Source organism: Apus apus, chromosome Z, assembly GCF_020740795.1.
Source record: "Apus apus isolate bApuApu2 chromosome Z, bApuApu2.pri.cur, whole genome shotgun sequence".
Classification (NCBI taxonomy): Eukaryota; Metazoa; Chordata; class Aves; order Apodiformes; family Apodidae; genus Apus; species Apus apus.
This window is the reverse complement of record NC_067312.1, coordinates 46,732,587-46,749,785: the sequence shown is the minus strand read 5'-3', so window position 1 is coordinate 46,749,785 and position 17,199 is coordinate 46,732,587. Positions and strand designations below refer to the sequence as shown.

Genomic DNA, 17,199 nt, shown 5'->3' with positions numbered 1-17,199 from the left:
GTACAGAAGTACATCTTAGTATAAACAGAATGTTCTAAACTTTCTGGTGGTGTATTTTAGTGATATACTTAGTATATTTTGAACATGTTTGGAAATAAATGAGACATAATAGTAAAATAGCCTTGACCCACTGTAATACTTTACATTTTCAGTTCAATACATGAATTCTGGAAATGAAAGTTACAAAGTATTGAAATTAATCTGATAGTGTAACATGAATAGGTATTATTTAGTCCTTCAAATTTAAATTTAGCAGAGGCTACTCAGAAATTTTGGCACATGAGAATATTCATTTCTAGATGAGTGTATTTGCAAAGGAAAAGTTTGTGGTGTTTACGTAAATTTATTCAGGACAGAGGAAAGGCCAGGGTTTTTTGAAGTTCATTAGCAAAGTTGTTGTAGTTCTTCTTGGGGTGGGGGGTGGGGGGGGGGGGTGGTGTTGAAAATCTTAATCTGTCTGGTAAAATACTTTCTTGCTAAAATACCTTGTTCTGCCTTGTCTGGAAACCACGCTTTTCCCATCATGAAGTTAGAAAGTGGAAACCTGCAAAGTAAGAACAAATGATTCCATTGTTTTTTAAACACTGGAGTTGGAGATTGTTCGGAGCTATCAGGGACTGCTTGGAAAAGAAATGGAGAACAATGAGGGTAGCTTTAAAAGCCTGCACTGTTTCTTGTAACTACTTTGATTATTTCTACAGTTTTGTTAAAATTCTAGCGTTGAGATATTCTATAGCTTTCTAAGTGAAAAGGACTATTAAACATCTCGGCACTTGAAATAACTTTTTTTTTTAATGTAACAATATAATATTTCCACAGACATCCATTTGTGGAGTTTTGGAATACTGCACTTAATTATTTTGTCTGTTAGGAATAACTGTATTGGGTTGATTTATTTATTTTGCCTGGCGTATTACCACTATTTCAGTACAAAAATGGAAGTCTATCAGAGCACCTTGTACTTAATAGTAATTTCAACTGTTAGACATAGCTGAGGCAGGCGTGGTTTTGAAGACTTAAAAACACTATAGGCTAGCTTGGACATCTGTATACAAACTGGGTATTCTCAGATGTGAGAGGTGAAATTTCTGCACAGTCCAGCAACTCACAATGTGTAGCAATGAGGAGATACGCATTTAAATCCATGTGGACTCTTTAGAAGGGGGCATATTACTTTTGTTTGACTGTAATTGAGCATTTCTTTTTCAGACTCAAACTTTCAGGGTAATACTCTGGTGTGAAAGCTTATAATTTATTGATCTTTGGTGCAAAACCATTAATTATTTTTCCTTGTTCATCAGAGCTGTTCTTTATTGCAAAATACCTAAAATCCCAATGAGTGTGACATTGGTCTGTCTTATTTAAACAGAATGGGTGGATTTGTTTGTGTATTCTCCAATAGGAAATTAATTATTGACTTATACTTCAATCATAAAGACAATAATACTGTAGCCAAATTCCTTCTAGTTTAAAAGCAGTTTACTGTTTTTCTTCTGTAATATGGCTAACTCAAATGCAAAAGTAAGTAATTTAGCTCTTGTTAAACTACCTGATGTGGATTTTTTTTTCCCCCCAGTAACCAAGTCCTACTTTGTGTTGCTGTGCAATGAAATTGGGCAAAAGTTACCTTGCTCATACCTTTTTTACTTTTAACTGGCTGGCTAATCTATACATAAGGGCTTATAAGTGAAGTGATATTACTATTTTATATTTTGGATGTTATCCAGAACTGTAAACTTAATACAAACATTATTTGGTTGTCAAGGATTTGTTAGGCATTTTGTGAAATCAATGTTGATTAACAGTTTATGTATTTATCACTGAATAAATACAATTTTAAAATATTTATTCCTCAGTGAGAGGAAGCTGCAGATATGGTACAGAAAATTCTGCTTTCCCCTTTATATTTTGCTTCTGCGTGATACTCCAGAGCTTCCATTGCCAGATGTGGACATGCTTCTTTTGAAAATAACAGTATCACTGTTATATCCAAGGCTCTGGATTATTTGCTTCCCTGCCAGAAGAACATTGTGTGTGGGCAGATTATTTTCATTTCAAGGTCTGTGCAGAGTCTGGGAAGCTGGATCCTACTGTAAACAAAGCAACAGATGAGATTGTGAGCAGAGATGGGCGTACATTTCACTGATTATTTTAAGAATACAAGTTCAAAGAAGTTCTGAACTCAGATGTAGCACAGAAAACTTGAACAGGCCTTTCTGTTTTCTGGGGAATTGTGTGCATTTGCTAAATGCAAAAATTCACAAGCTGAGCTGGTGCATGCAGTAAGTAACGTTTTGTTACAGTCTCTGCACTGACACATAGCTTTTGAATGTACCTGTTAGTAGTATGATTACCTTTTTGTAGAAGGATTTCTGTATAGTTTACTGAAAAATGCATAGGTTTGTCTTCTGTATTACCTTCAACATATTAATTATGATAGTAATGGTTTTTGTCATGCCTCTGGCTTTGCAAACAATTAAGTGAAGCCCATTTGAAGGCTGAAAACACAAGTAAGTGTATGTGAGATTACCTGTAGGTAACATCTCTTTGTTTTCTGTGGTTTGTTTACAGGTCCTTCAGCAGCTTTTAAATCACTTTAGAAAAAACAAGGATAAAGTTCTTCTCTTCTCCTTTTCCACAAAGGTGAGCTTTTTATGATTTTTATCAACTGCCGCAGCAAGTTCTCAAGCTTAGAGCATTGAGGTGACGGCTGTCAGCCACATCTCCTTTCTCTCCTTACTGTGAGAAATAATAAGGCCGGTGTACCATACTCCAGAACCATGTTGAAACCTTATCTAGTGGTAAAAATGGTGTCATTATGTTTAATCAGAAAGGTAATAGTAAACGCTTGGTGCTCTTTTTAATTATTTCTTTAATTTTATTTTTCAACCTAGTTGCTAGATGTGCTGGAACAATACTGTATGGCATCTGGGCTAGATTACCGAAGACTTGATGGAAATACAAAATCAGAAGATAGGATCAGAATTGTAAGAGAGTTCAACAGTGTTCAAGAGATTAACATATGTCTTGTATCTACAACGTAAGAAAACTTTTAGTCTGTTTCACTCTGCCTTTCTAGTGTATAGTAAATAGGTTACTCTGCATTTTACTTGAGAATCTTGTAAGGGATTACCTTTTTGAGAAAGTGAGTTGTTCTTTTGACTGTTAGTAAACAAACTCAATGCTGTGGACAAAAGCTTCTTAAAATAACTGAAGACTTTCTTCCTTCCCCTCTCTTCTGCTTTGAGAATTGCCAAGATCTGTAACAAACTGGTCCTCTGAATTCTAGTTTTAAATTTCCACTTGCTGTAAGAGTGAGGAAATGTGTTGAACTGAAAAGTTATCCCTTGTTGTAACTGTAATTTATTAACCATGTTAATTAGCTTATGTTTTCTGAAAGTACTTCAAGCAATCATTGGTTATCTTTTAAAAATGTGTTTGCCTACCAGGTCTGCTTATCAACTCATGATGGATAGTGAATTCTTTTGAAATAGAGCAATACGTTAAACTAAAATTAATGAAAATATTATTACTATTATTGTATCTTCTTTTTTTTATTATTATTTTAAGTTCTGGTTAGTTCTGTGTTTTGTCTTAGATGAAGTTTGTTACCAGGCAAGGGCACAAAGTGAACAAAGGGAAACTTTAATCTTTCTGATCAGAGAGAGACTCAGTGAAACTCAGTGAAACGTGCAAATATGCTCTCCTTGTATGGTCACTTTGGTCCTTCTTTATTGAAAGTACATCTTGGAGTTAATTAGGAGGGCCAAACTACCTCTGAATTAGAAGATAAATGTAATGTTAAAGACTTTTGCAAGTGCCTGTTGGAACTGTCTTCAGATATTCTCTGGTGCATGTGAGCAGTGTTGTGAAAATATTTGTATTGTTGGTCATGCACATTTGTTTGTAATCTGTCAGTTGTGGAACTTGGCCATCAGCTTTCCTAAGACCATCATCTGTCCCTGTGCTATGTTCCTGGAGACAGCAGGGAATTGCTGCATCACTAGCACTGGGAAAGACTCTAGTTTGTTCTTCTATCAGTCTAGATTAGTTGCATAATTACAACTGTTTCAGATATATTAATTTACACAGAAATAAAAATGAAGGTCAGGTAAACAGAGATGGACTTTCTCCTTTTTACTGTTAAAGCCTGTGAATACGGATTGGTGAGCTCTCCATCCTGGTTGGTGGTGCTGGAGATGAGAATCTTGATTCTGTTGTTCTGTTCTTCAATAATGAAATTGCAGTCAATATAACCAGTGTTTACTAAGAAAAACAGGAGGTGCAATTCTTTGCTTAGTTTATCACAGATAACAAAAAGTAATCTTTTTGCTTACTTGATATACAGCAGTGGAAGCAACTTTAATTTTGTAATAATTTGGAGATCAGAAAGTCCATTCTAATCTACAAGAGATTCATACTTCCTATTATTCAGATGTGTGGCACTAGGACTTCACAGTAAATTCTTTATTTCTGAACACACGTAGTAAACTGACAGAATTGGGTTGTACTCTTCTGTCTGTACTTTCTTGTGAAGTTTTTGGCAGTCTGTTCTATGTTGTCAGTTTGTATGTGTTCTGAAAGTCCCATTTCTCAGAAAGCCAAATACTGATTTTTGCTGAAAATACTTTCAGTCTTTTGGCTTAGAGAATGCATTCTACCAAGGATAAATTACCCAGATAATGATCTTAAGTCTGGTGTTACATTCCACTGGCACAGTTAACATACAGCTTTAAACAAGAAGCTCCAATCTATAAGTTACTCTGTTACAGTGCAGACAATGGTGATGACTTCACTGTTAAATTTGCAGTGTTCCTGTTACAGTCAATTTTTTTTTATACTGGCCATATGTTGTTTCTGCCTGGAGTTGCCTAGATATTTCCCACAGACATTTGGAAATCCTGATTTTAATTGGTTGGTGAGTTGAATTTGAGAAATGTGGGGCCTCAAACAATAAAGTTAAAAAAAAAAAAAATCGATATTTATATAGCTTTAACCTCTAGTCTTTCCATTAATGTGGGTATGAAACATAGTCATATAGCTATCTGTAACACTTTCATGAACAGCTATGAGTGATATAGTCACATGGATGAATATATTTTATGAGTTTTTAGAGAAAATATTATTTCTTCAGAGCTTGTAAATTCCATCAAACAAGTAGGTATAGATTGTGAATTTCAGCCTTGAGCTTTATAGAAAAATAAGTATAAATCTCTTGGAACTTCTAAGCCTCACAAAGTAAATTCTGTTTCAGATAACGGCAGTCCTATGCTAGTGTTGCTGGAAAAAGATACGAGTTTTTGGAAGAAAGGAAGGAGATTTTTGGTCATGCTTAGAAACATTAAAATAATTACTCATGTTGATATTACTTGTTAGGAAGACGTGGGAGCTTGCAACTCCATTGATGCTGCTTAGCCTGAAGAAGGGGAACTGAATGTGTTTCAATACTGAAGTCTACACAGTTCCATTGCAGTGGTCTGGAAGAAGTAAGAGCAGCAAGTGTTCCCACCTTTGAAGCAAAATCACTATTCTCTGATTTGCACACTACTCTTTCTTTAGATTAATTCTTTCAGAGCAATAGAAATGAAAATCTTTCTGCTTCTCAATTTTCTTTATTGTGTAAAGAGAAGTGCTTAGTTGATGATGGCAGCTACAGAAGTTTACACAGTTCTTGTAGTGGAAGGTTACATATGCTCTTCTATTCTACCTTCAGTGTTCTGAGTTACTTTCCATTATGGGACTGCTGTTAATTACTTCATACTTTTTCAGGGCTTCCGAGTTCAGGGGGTGACTGGTGGCCTCTTCTTCTAAGTGAATAATGACAGAACCAGAGGAAATGGTCTGAAGTTGCAGCAGGGAAGGTTTAGATTGGACATTAGAAAGAATTTCTTTACTGAAAGTGTGATCAGGCACTGGAACAGCCTGCCTGAGTCACCATCCTTGAATGCACTCAAGAAACATGTAGATGCAGAACTTCAGGTCATGATCTAGTGGCCGAGATTGTAGGTTTTGTGCTTGTGGGTTTTGTTTCATTGTGGTTTTGTTTGTTTGTTTGTTTGTTTTGAGGGGAGTTTGTTGTAGTTGTAGGGTTGTTTGGTTTGTTATTTTTGGGTTTTCTTTCATGGTTGACGGTGGTCTCAGAGGTCCTTTCCAGTCATGACTATTGTGTGATTCTGTGATTCACAACTGTGTGTAAGTAACTTTCAAAGTGCATATGATCTCATTCAGAGAGCTTTCAGCCACAAGATCTCACAGAGACAGACAATCACAGAATCACCAAGGGTGGAAAAGACCTTTTAGATCATCAAGTCCAACGTATGACGTAACACCACCAGATTGGCTAGAATATGACACTAAGTGCCACGTCCAGTGTTTCCTTGAACACATCTGAGGATGGTGCCTCCACCACTTCCCTGAGAAGTCCATTCCAATGTCTAATCACCCTCACCATGAGGAAGTGCTTCCTAATGTCCAACCTAAACCTCCCCTGGAGCAGCTTGAGGCAATGCCCTCTTGTCTTGTTGCTAGTTGCCTGGAAGAAGAGCCTAGCCCCCACCTGACTACAGCCTCACTTCAGGTAGTTGTAGAGAGTGATAAGATCCCGCCTCAGACTCCTCTAGGCTAAGCAATCCCAGCTCCCTCAGCCTATCCCTGTAAGACTTCCCCTCTAGTCCCTTCATCAGCCTTGTTGCTCTCCTCTGGACCTGCTCCAGCACCTCAATATCCTTCTTGAACTGAGGGGCCCAGAATTGGACACAGTACTCGAAGTGAGGCCTCACCAGTGCTGTGTACAGGGGGAGAATCACATCCCTACTCCTGCTGGCCACGCTATTCCTGACACAAGCCAGGATGCCATTGGCCTTCCAGGCCACCTGGGCACACTGCTGGCTCATGTTCAACCAGTTGTCAACCAGTACTCCCAGGTCCCTCCCTGCTGGGCTGCTTTCCAGCTACTCTTCCCCCAGTCTGTAGTGCTGCCTGGGGTTGTTGTGGCCAAAGTACAGGACCCTGCACTTGGTCTTGTTGAATTTCATACTATTGGCCTTGGCCCATCAACCCAGCCTGTCCAGGTCCTGCTGCACATTCTTCCTCCCCTCTGGCAGATTGACACTCCCCCCTAACTTGGTGTCATCTGTGAACTTACTGAGGATGGACTCAATCCCCACATCAGGTCGTCAATTAATACGTTGAATAGGACTGGGCCCAGCACTGATCCCTGGGGGACACTGCTGGTCACCAGACACCAACTGGATGGAGCTTCATTCACCATCAGTCTCTGGGTCTGGTCATCCAGCCAGTTTCTGACGCAGCTAAAGGTGCTCCTGTCCAAGCCATGGATTGCTAGCTTCTCCAGGAGGATGCTGTAGGAGACTCTGTCAAAGGCCTTGCTGAAGTTCAGGTAGACCACATCCACAGCCTTCCCCATATCCACTGGGGAGGTCACCCAGTCATAGAAGGAGATGAGATTGGTCAGGCAGGACCTTCCTTTCTTAAACCCATGTTGGCTGGACCTGATCCCCTGACTGTCTTCTACATGCCACTTGATGGCACTCAGGATGATCTGTTCCATAATCCTGGCAGGCACCGAGGTCAGGCTGACAGGCCTATAGTTTCCCAGATCCTCTTTCCAGCCCTTGTTGTGGGTGGGGTCATATTGGCCAATCTCCAGTCATTTGGGACCTCCCTAGTCAGCCAGGACCAGTGATCAGTGATAGGGAGCAGCTTAGTCAGTTCTTCTGCCAGCTTCCTCAGCACCCTGGGATGAATCCCTTCTGGACCTATGGGCTTGTTGGGATCTAAGTGGCACAGCAGGTCCCTAACTATTTCTTCCTGGATTACGGGTCAAAAACTTAACCTCAGTAAACAGAACTACATAGCTTTCATGGAAATGTTCTTAGTGTGATACTGTTTTGTAACATCTGAACAACGGAGTATTAAGTTGTCAGTGACAGCATATAAAAATAAGCCATTCATGTAACACAGCAGCTTCAAGTAAATTCAAATTTTGAACAGTGTTGTTTGTAACAGAACTGTTATGAGGCATTTCATACAGGGCTCTTCATTTGAGCTGCATTTTACTAATTTGCACAGACCATCTTGCAATAATGACTTCAATCTCTGGTTAAAATGATATTTGAAATGGAAAATATTCTTTACAATGCGCAAATGACTGTGTTCGTTCTGTCCATGAAGATACAGGAGGCATTCTTTTTCTGTTTTGAAGTATCTGATTTTTTTTTGTGAAAATATTGAAAGGTAAAATCTTTATAAAGTTAAGTACCCTGTTTAGTTAATTTTGCGTAGCCTGTTTTGCTGACTCTAAGTCAGCAGTGAGGTTTAATTCATATTTCAGTTCCAAATAATGCGTTTTTTATGAGAAAGCTTTTGAAAAAAAATGTTGACTTATATTTCATTCTGATTGCAGGGTTGGTTTGGTAAGACGAGAGGCTAAATTCTGTCCTCAGTAAAAAGAAATTACCAACATTCCAAAATACAGCAAGTTATTTTGAAAAATACAGATATTTGTATTCAGTATTTCAAACTTTAAGAGTGCTCATCCTCTGGAAGTCTCCGTTCCCACATCCTCTCCCTTTCCAGGTTTAACTAGCCCAACACTACACCATACCTGGAAGAAGCCATAGCTGTATTTACATTAACAAGGATTCCATGAAGACCAAGAGATGCTGGGGCTCCATAAGCTTCTGGTTTCTGTCTCCATTTATTCACATCCCTGGAAACTACCTTTCATACTGCTTTAAACAAGCAGGATATAAGTTAGTGTTTTAAAACCAGATGCTTGGTGAATTAAATGGCATTGACTTTTTCAATTTTGTGGTACTGTGTTCAGAAAAAAGAACACTCTTGAAATTAGTGCTGTCAATGTAAAGAATTGTTTGCATAGTTAATAATAGTATTCATCATGTGCTTGTGTAGGAACCTGTCTTGTCTCCTTGGAATATTGGTTGAGACAGTTGTAAATAATGTTTGCTTGTTTTGCAGCTGAACGAGAAGTCTTATTTTCCTCACTTCTGTTCCTATCCAATCATCCACTTATGTGTATGCCAAACTCCAAGTAACTGAGTAGTTTTATTAGATTCAGCAGGGGCATGAGTTAGGTACTTGAGGTTAAGTGTATGCTTGAAATCTTTGCAGTCTTGCAGGCTTTTCCCAAAAACACAGTACAGCTGTTTAAGACAATATAAGTGGTACTTCTGTGACTGCTTATTCCCACAGGAGACAATTTTCTTACAGTGACTTTTTTTTCCTTGTAATGACGGGTATGAATGTTGCTGGTAAGCAGCTATGTAATCAACTCTCTTTTTAACAGTTGACTTACATAGTGTACAAATATATTTAAGACAGTTGTAAATTCTTATGGATGTGTCTTACCCCAGACCATGACCATTTTAGTGGAAGCTGCATAGCATTATTGTCAAGATGTTTTGGAATTAGAGGAAGTAAAATGTAATGCAGACCTTTTATTTAAATTATAGCTCTTATGCTTCTGTTAACTGGCATAAGAGTGGTTATGAGTTTCAATATAGTCATTCGGGGTGCTGGCCCGTGTAGGACTCGATGGATGTGAAGTAGTAATCAGAGACTTTTACTAAGTAAGGTGGCGGCAGTTGGTTTTGTCTCACCTAGTCATACTGTTTATAATCACCTTGCTACTTAGGAGATATGGCTGCATTTTACAGCAGTGGTTATTTAAGTATTTAGTGCTTATTAACACAACAGTAGCAAAAAGCAGTACCCCACTATATTCAGTATCTCTATTTTCTTTTTTTTTTTAATTGGGAAAGAGTATGCTGATGTGGATCTAATACACTGAAAAAAAACAAACCTCTTCTGTTTTTCTTACTGTCTTGTTCTTACTGTCAAATAGTTCTGTTTTTTCATTTTTATTTCTTTAGGGCTGGTGGACTGGGTCTCAATTTTGTTGGTGCCAATGTTGTTATACTGTTTGATCCTACATGGAACCCTGCAAATGATCTTCAAGCTATTGACAGGTACACTCGCAAAACAGAGAACTCGAATCTTCTTGTCCTGTACTCTGCTTTGGTTCTGTAATGTTCAGCTTTCCTAAGGGAAGAAATTTTTTACATGGTCTGACTCGTCCACGAGACAGTAAGAAATGTGCAGCTAAATTCTTTGTTAGCTTTGATGTTCTTGTTTTCACTCTGAATTTTACTTACTTCCCATTTTATTTTTGTGGCACTATGGTAGTGAGCTCATAAAAAAAAAGAGGCATAGTTACTTCTTGTGATGAGTAGATCAGTGTGTGTGTAGCTGAGTGACATTTTTCCTGTGTTTGTCAGACCAGAGTCTGTTGTAATTGACCCTAGTTCAAGTGATGTTTTGAATTCCAGAATCTTTGAAGAAAAACATTTATGTTCATTGCTGCTTCACCCTTGTGGAGATCAGCATCTTTTCAGCACTTGTGTCTATCTCTGGTATTATGCGATTGGAGGACTTCAAGGAATCTGAAATTTTTCTTTCAAGGCTTCCTGATCATCGGATGCTTCTCTAGGAATCAGGACAGACTTTTGAACAGCTGAAGAGCATTGGAAGTCTTTGAGTAGATTTTTGTATTTCTATATGAGCAGAAATAAACTTGTTTCTGTTTTCCCATCCAATTCTGCAATTTAGTTTTAAGGATTTTTTTGACTTCTCAGATGTTCATGTGCACCTGTTCTGGAGAAATATGTGTATCAGAAATGTGTTTTGTTGAAAGGAACTGTCTTTAAAGAATTCATGTATGACCCCATTTCTATAAATTGGTTCAGTGTCTCTTGAATTTTCAGAATGTAATCTATTAGAAGTCTCAGGATTTGCCATTCAGGTAGAACCCTGTTCAATAGCTGTTTTTATTACATTGCAAAGTGCTTTGTAAAGAAAAGGCTGCCTTAGCTAACCCATCATCTGACTCCTCTGTAATGCAAATAGGAGAATATCTTGTGCAAGAGCAGGTGGAGACAGAGGGGAAAAAAACCCACAACCTGAGGAAACACAGTGGAAGATTTGTTTTCAAAAGAGATGAGTGACAGGCCTTGTGATAAAAATTGAGGCAAACACTTTTTCAACTGGAAAACTAAGGGTAAAGAAAAATTGAATGAAATAATAAGGAAAACTTAGAAAAGTGAAAAAAACACAAGCAAAACCAAACCAAACAAACTAAAGCAAAAACGAACAACTCATAAATGATTTAGAGTACTCCTTGTTTATTGGAATGCTTTTAATATTTTTTTTTACTACCTCAAAGACCTTTATTTTGTTTATTCATTGATAATATATGTTTTTTAATATGCCACTGTCTTTGCAGAGCTTATAGGATTGGCCAGCACAAGGATGTTAAAGTGTTTAGATTGATATCCTTGGGAACTGTGGAAGAGATGATGTACTTGCGACAAGTTTATAAACAGGTGAAGTTCACAAACTATTTCAATTGGGAGATCTTCGTAGCTGTTTTGAAGACTGAAAGCTAAACTAATAACAAAATTGTAGCTCAGCTCGATTTTATGGTATATGCTGTTACTTTGACTTGTGAAGCAGTGGTACGTTATTTAGTGATTGTCAATGAACAAAAAATTGTTTTAAAGATTTTCTGTAACTTTTGTAACTTTAATTATAAAATATACATTTATGAAGTTATACAGAGACTAGAACTGTTTTATTTAAAAACTTGTAAAACACATACAGCTACCTTCCAGCTGGAATGTATATAGCAGCCTACAAGAAAGCTGGAGAGGGACTTTTTACAAGAGCATGTAGTGATAGGACAAGGAGGGATGCTTTTAAGCTGAAAGAGGGTAAATTTAGGTAAGACATTAGGAAGAAATTCTTGACTGTGACAGTGGTGAGACACTGATGTAGGTTGCACAGGAAAGTTGTGGAAGCCACATGAAGCCCCATCTCTGGAGATGTTCATGGCCGGGTTGGATGGAGCTTTGAGCGGTATGCTCTAGAGGGAAATGTTCATGCTTATGCAGGAGAACTGGAACTAGATAACCTTGAAGGTCACTTGCAGCCTAAATGATTCTATGATTCTATGATATCTGCAAAAGTTTTAGTATCTGCAGCAGTTGAAGTCAGGTAGCTTTTTCTTTTAAAAAGCATTTTTTGAAATAGGAGTCTTCATTGCAAATAATCTACTTGATTTATTCTTAATATCCACATTCATGGAAAAGCTTAAAGAGCACCCTATTCCAGAGTTTCGCATGTATAAAGTATTTCCAAGGATTCAATTCAACAGCAAGGGTCAGTAGGAGAAGTCTCTGAAAGGCTAACAAAGTTATCAATAGCAAATTACAACTGACTGCATTCACTAAAATCAGGAGAGTATTGCATCACAGAGGTCTTTGGAGTTGGTGGTCTCATATGGAAAGAAGACCTGTCTGTTTGGATTTCCAAAAGGCAGATATAAAACTTCTTGAAAGGCTCTTGATTTTGTTCTTGGTTTTTGTTTGAGTGGTTTTTTTTCAAGCGGACTTGTGTTTTTCGAGTTGAATAAGAAGCAATAAACAGAGTAATTGTAAGTTGTTGTTTGTATTTTTTTAGTCTGCACATGGATTGCATTCCCTGCTATTAATAATTGAGCACAGCTAGGAAATCTTCAGTAAATTGTGAAGAAAATGTCTTTATCTGCTATTGAAAATTCAGAAACCATGAGCATATGTGGACGTGTGCCTTTTGAACTATACAAGTGATGCTATCAAGTGAGCTCAGGGTCATCCATCTTTTTCATGAAATTAATTATTGTGAAAATACTTTATCATGTTTAATGTGTTCTTACTGAGGGTTCCATTTGATTGTAAAATTACTGACTTTTTTATATGTGTTTATATGACCTATCCGGATGTGACTGAAGATATAGATAGATAGATAGATAGATAGATAGATAGATAGATAAAATCTAACATAACAGAAACCTGAATAAGATATATATGTGTCCTGAAGTGTACTATTGTAAATGCCATGCATAATTCAGGAAAGAGTAAATTATGCTTATATGAAGTTAAGCTAGAATGTAACTGTGTATTTACTGGCTTATGTAATTGAAGAGATGTGCTGTCTAGGAAAATTCCTGTTCAGTGCCAGAACTAGAAGGGGGTAGAACTGAAGAACTACCAACTGCTTAGAGACAGTTACAAAAATATTACAGGTTCGGTATCATAAAACCATGGTTTTGACATAATTCCACTGGAAATCAAATATACCCATTATGGAAACATGGAAATTTGCAATCTCTGGAATATCTCTAAACCTGCCTGTCTTCAAAAATGTTTTAATTCTGCCTGATAAACTATTAAGTTGTCTTTCCTTTTTACCTCAAATACTTTTAAGTCACTTCTGTTTGATGTACTTAGCAAGAGTGCATGATAATTAAAATACTCAGAGATCAATAGGAGTGATCTTGTGGCTTTTACTTAGTCCTTACCAAGTAAACATATGATGCAAAAGCCTATGAAAAAATAGTGAGAATTTTGTGTAGAGAAAAGATGAACAGTAAAGATATAGAGGAGTGTCAGTGGTTTCTATAGTGGGTGTGTGATCTGCCAGGGAAATTAAAACAAATTATTCTCCCTTAGCAATTTCTGTCTGCTCAAACTAAGGCTGTGTATATAATGTAGATGGCAGGAAGTTCTGGCATGTTGGAGCAAACATTTCTGAAATCTCTTATGTTCTTTTTTAGCAACTTCACTGTGCAGTGGTTGGAAGTGAAAATGCCAAGCGGTATTTCGAAGCAGTACAAGGATCCAAGGAACATCAAGGAGAGCTTTTTGGGATCCATAACCTTTTCAAACTTAGGACTCATGGATCCTGTCTTACCAAAGACATCCTGGAGGTGTGAAGTCCTATCCTTTTCCTTCTGGATATTAGTTTTACATTTTTCCTTCCCTCATGAGGCGTTTCCATTCAAAATTACAGGAAAATACTTTATAAACCAAAGAAACTTTAAAAGTACCTGACTATGCAGTACCTTAAATTAAATAAGCATGCTAATTTCTTGTTCTGATGTAGACTGGATAAATTTCCTGAAATCAAACAAAAACTGGAAAAAGTTTGGACTAAATTTCAAAATGTTTGCTAATATACTTCTTTTCCTAATAAAAAAATGCTGTAGCTTATTTCTGTGATACTTTCACATATTGTCAACTTTGTACACAGATAGCTTTTATTCGTTAGTACATCAGAGTGACCTTTTAAGCCAGAATACTGCTTGTAAAAAAATTTTTACTTGCATAGTAACCTTTGAGTAGAACATTTTAAGATGTCAGATGCTAGATTTTAAAATGTTACAAGGTGGAAATAAATAATGGAAGCTTCATATTTTAAGATTAATTTCTTAGTAATTCTAAAAAAGACTGTTGGCACAAATCCATACCATATAGTGCACACTGTTTTTAAGTATGTGCAGTATTGTATCTTTTTCTATTTAGCATATTTGCTGCAGCTAGCTTGCATTTTGAAATTTATTGCCATTTTATTTTAGATTTCTTTCTGTTGTCTGTTTAGTTTGTTATTTTGCCTATGTAGGAAGAGACTGGGGAACATGATACAGAGGTATAAAGGCAGCATGGCCAAAGACTAATGTGGTATAAGATTGTGTGCTTTGGGGTATTACACTAAAAAATTATTTAAATTAAATAAAATTTAAAACACGGTATGTAATGTCAACATTGTAGCAGGTATTCTGCTTTGGTAAAAAGTAAAAAATTAAAACATTGTCTTTATGAGGTCACTCCACTTTATGCTGTATGCTACTTTTCTTGCAGGTTATAGGTTAGATCAAAGAACAGTAAGTGCCAAAATATAAGTCTTATTCTGGACTTCACAGATTGTACTTCTCATGCTTATATCTCTGTAGAAAAAAATAAACTATTTTTTTCTGTCCTTCTTGCCATTGTTAACTTGAACAGATACAGTTTTTGTTCTGTTCATCCTTGATTTTTCTTTTTTTTTAGAGGGAAGGGCAAGTAGAAGCAGGGGTCATGACAGCAACTACATGGCTAAAGGAAGAGACTCCTCCATGCAGATCAGAAAAGGTGAGGTGTCTTTTTGCCTCAGAGTGTGAAAATATTGTTAGATTAGATAACACTGAATGGTACTGAAAATGAACTGCTGTCACTTATGCTTTCTGGAGATATCTGTGGGTAAAAGTCAGTATTAATTTAAATCAGTATGCCAAAACATTGTTCATAATGTCACATTGTATTGTCATGATATCACAGTGGATTCCATGATGAACAATAACTTCTTTAGTTTGTCTTTTGGATATTAGGAATAATATGTTGATTTTGCAACTTCTTTTTGTGTGTAAAAGTTTAGTATTTACCCTTCTGACTTTGCATTTATGTATTGTCATGTTTCTTATCTCAGTAGTAAGCAGCTTTGGATTTTTATTCTGGACTTCTGCAACTTCAAAATACTTTAATGTGGCCTGGAAGTAATTTTTGTTTTATTAAAGTAGGCCTCAATTGATTTTAAGAGCACAATGTTAAGAACTCATAGCTCTTTTAAATTGTGTTAGCCACCATATACCAGGAGGCTGGCAACTGCATGGAGATTTTTTTACGAATGTCATTACATGCTATTAATGTTTGAAGTCACTTTTCAAACTCCTTTGAAAGATTAAATTGCGAGATGAGTGTAAGCTACAAAAATGAGTGTAGGTTGTGAAGACAGGTTGTTTTAGCAGTGTGCAGCATATTTTTTGGTTATTTTAATGGTTCTGCTAAAAAAATTGTTCTGCCAAATACTTCCGTCCAATTTTTCTTTGATTTGTTTTGTATTTACTTTCTGTTTGTGTATTGGAATGCTTTTTTGTATCTTTTTTTATTTCTTAACATACTGAAAACCCCCTTTTTTCATACTGCTTTGGAATTAGGTATGTTCCATATATTACTTATGTTTTAAATGCCTTTGCTGTAAATTACTGTTATTTTTAGTGTGAGCAACTGGACTGTAAAGAAGATGGAGATCCTGAACAAGTAAAGAGAGAAGAAATGGATTTTTCTGATTACTTCAGTGATGATACTTTGGAGACCTCCATGAGAAAATGGGGCAGAAGGAAGCCTAGAAATGCAAATAATTTAATGGTAACACAGGGACAGCTTTCCTTAATGCAGTGTGGATTCTCTAAGTTGTTGCAGAGAGAAATTGAAACCACCAAAGAATATAATAATTACAACTCTCGTAAGTCAAATTCTGATGGTCATACTGTAAGAAGAAATCGAAGTAGCAAGCATGGTGACTTCCAGAAACATCAAAGCCATGCGCATATTTTGGAGCATGAGAGAGCTGGAAGTGATGAACAGGATATGTGTAGTACAGACGGGCTTGTTTTATCCAGCTCAGAGGAGGAAGGGGACAGAGAAAGCAAGGATCAATACATTTCAAAGCAAAGTGATGTAGTCATTGAAACAGACTGGAGTTCTGAAGAGAATGATGTTATCTTTCCTACCCAAGTTCCAACATACCAGCAACCAATGCTTACTAAAAAAGTTGAAATTTACAGTTCAGCATATGAAAATTGTGAGGAGTTACCAAAACAAAAAGATGGGCTGCTATTTAAGGAAGGCAGTAGGCCACTTCAATTGCATACTACTAAGTCAAATTTCAGAAAATTTACGTCTTTTGGAGACATCAAGAACAGCAGAAGAGATTTAAAAGGGACAAACGATGTAAGTGATGAGTCAGATGATATTGAAATTTCCTACAATTCTGAATCAACAAAGTTAAGAACTTTCAGCTTTCTAAAAGGGAAGGAAAGACATTCCCGTAACAGTGTACTAGGTGACTTCTCCAAATCTGTGCTACCATCAAAGAAGCCGAGTAGAAAAGAGAAGGAAAGTTATTCTCAGAATATAGATGAATTTTCATCCTCTGAAGATAACTCACCAGTTGAGAAAATTCATACCAGAAAGCAAAGGTACAAATGTAAAAGACAGAGAGGCAGAGTTCAGTTTGGGTCTAAAATGCTTCATCCTATTCAAGGTAGCTCTGTTGCACAAATGAAGTCTAGCAGTTATGCTGTGCATAGAACTTCTGCAAGTACAACTGAATTTGAACATCAAGAGCAAAAACTTGAATCAATGGACAGATATTTAGGTAACTAGAAATTTATTTTATTTTAAATAAAGTAGTAATATGTTGATCATTGTTGACAGGTTTGAAGTTGTTTTTGTTACAAGATAC

The 17,199-nt window shown here is 36.7% G+C and overlaps 1 protein-coding gene across 8 annotated transcripts in view; it reads left to right on the top strand.

Annotated features, from left to right (window-relative positions):
• ERCC6L2 (ERCC excision repair 6 like 2) overlaps positions 1–17,199 on the top strand; it is a 58,988-nt gene that overhangs the window by 19,651 nt on the left and 22,138 nt on the right. For 4 of the 8 annotated variants that reach the window (XM_051642931.1, XM_051642930.1, XM_051642932.1 and 1 more), the window contains 7 exons: positions 2,572–2,643; positions 2,895–3,040; positions 9,915–10,010; positions 11,324–11,423; positions 13,694–13,846; positions 14,967–15,047; positions 15,951–17,112. In XM_051642931.1, coding sequence (XP_051498891.1) covers positions 2,572–2,643; positions 2,895–3,040; positions 9,915–10,010; positions 11,324–11,423; positions 13,694–13,846; positions 14,967–15,047; positions 15,951–17,112 — 1,810 coding nt within the window. Of the gene's footprint in view, positions 1–1,480; positions 1,522–2,571; positions 2,644–2,894; positions 3,041–9,914; positions 10,011–11,323; positions 11,424–13,693; positions 13,853–14,966; positions 15,048–15,950; positions 17,113–17,199 lie in introns of those variants that run through there. The other 4 variants (XM_051642934.1, XM_051642935.1, XM_051642936.1 and 1 more) reach the window with 4 other exon arrangements.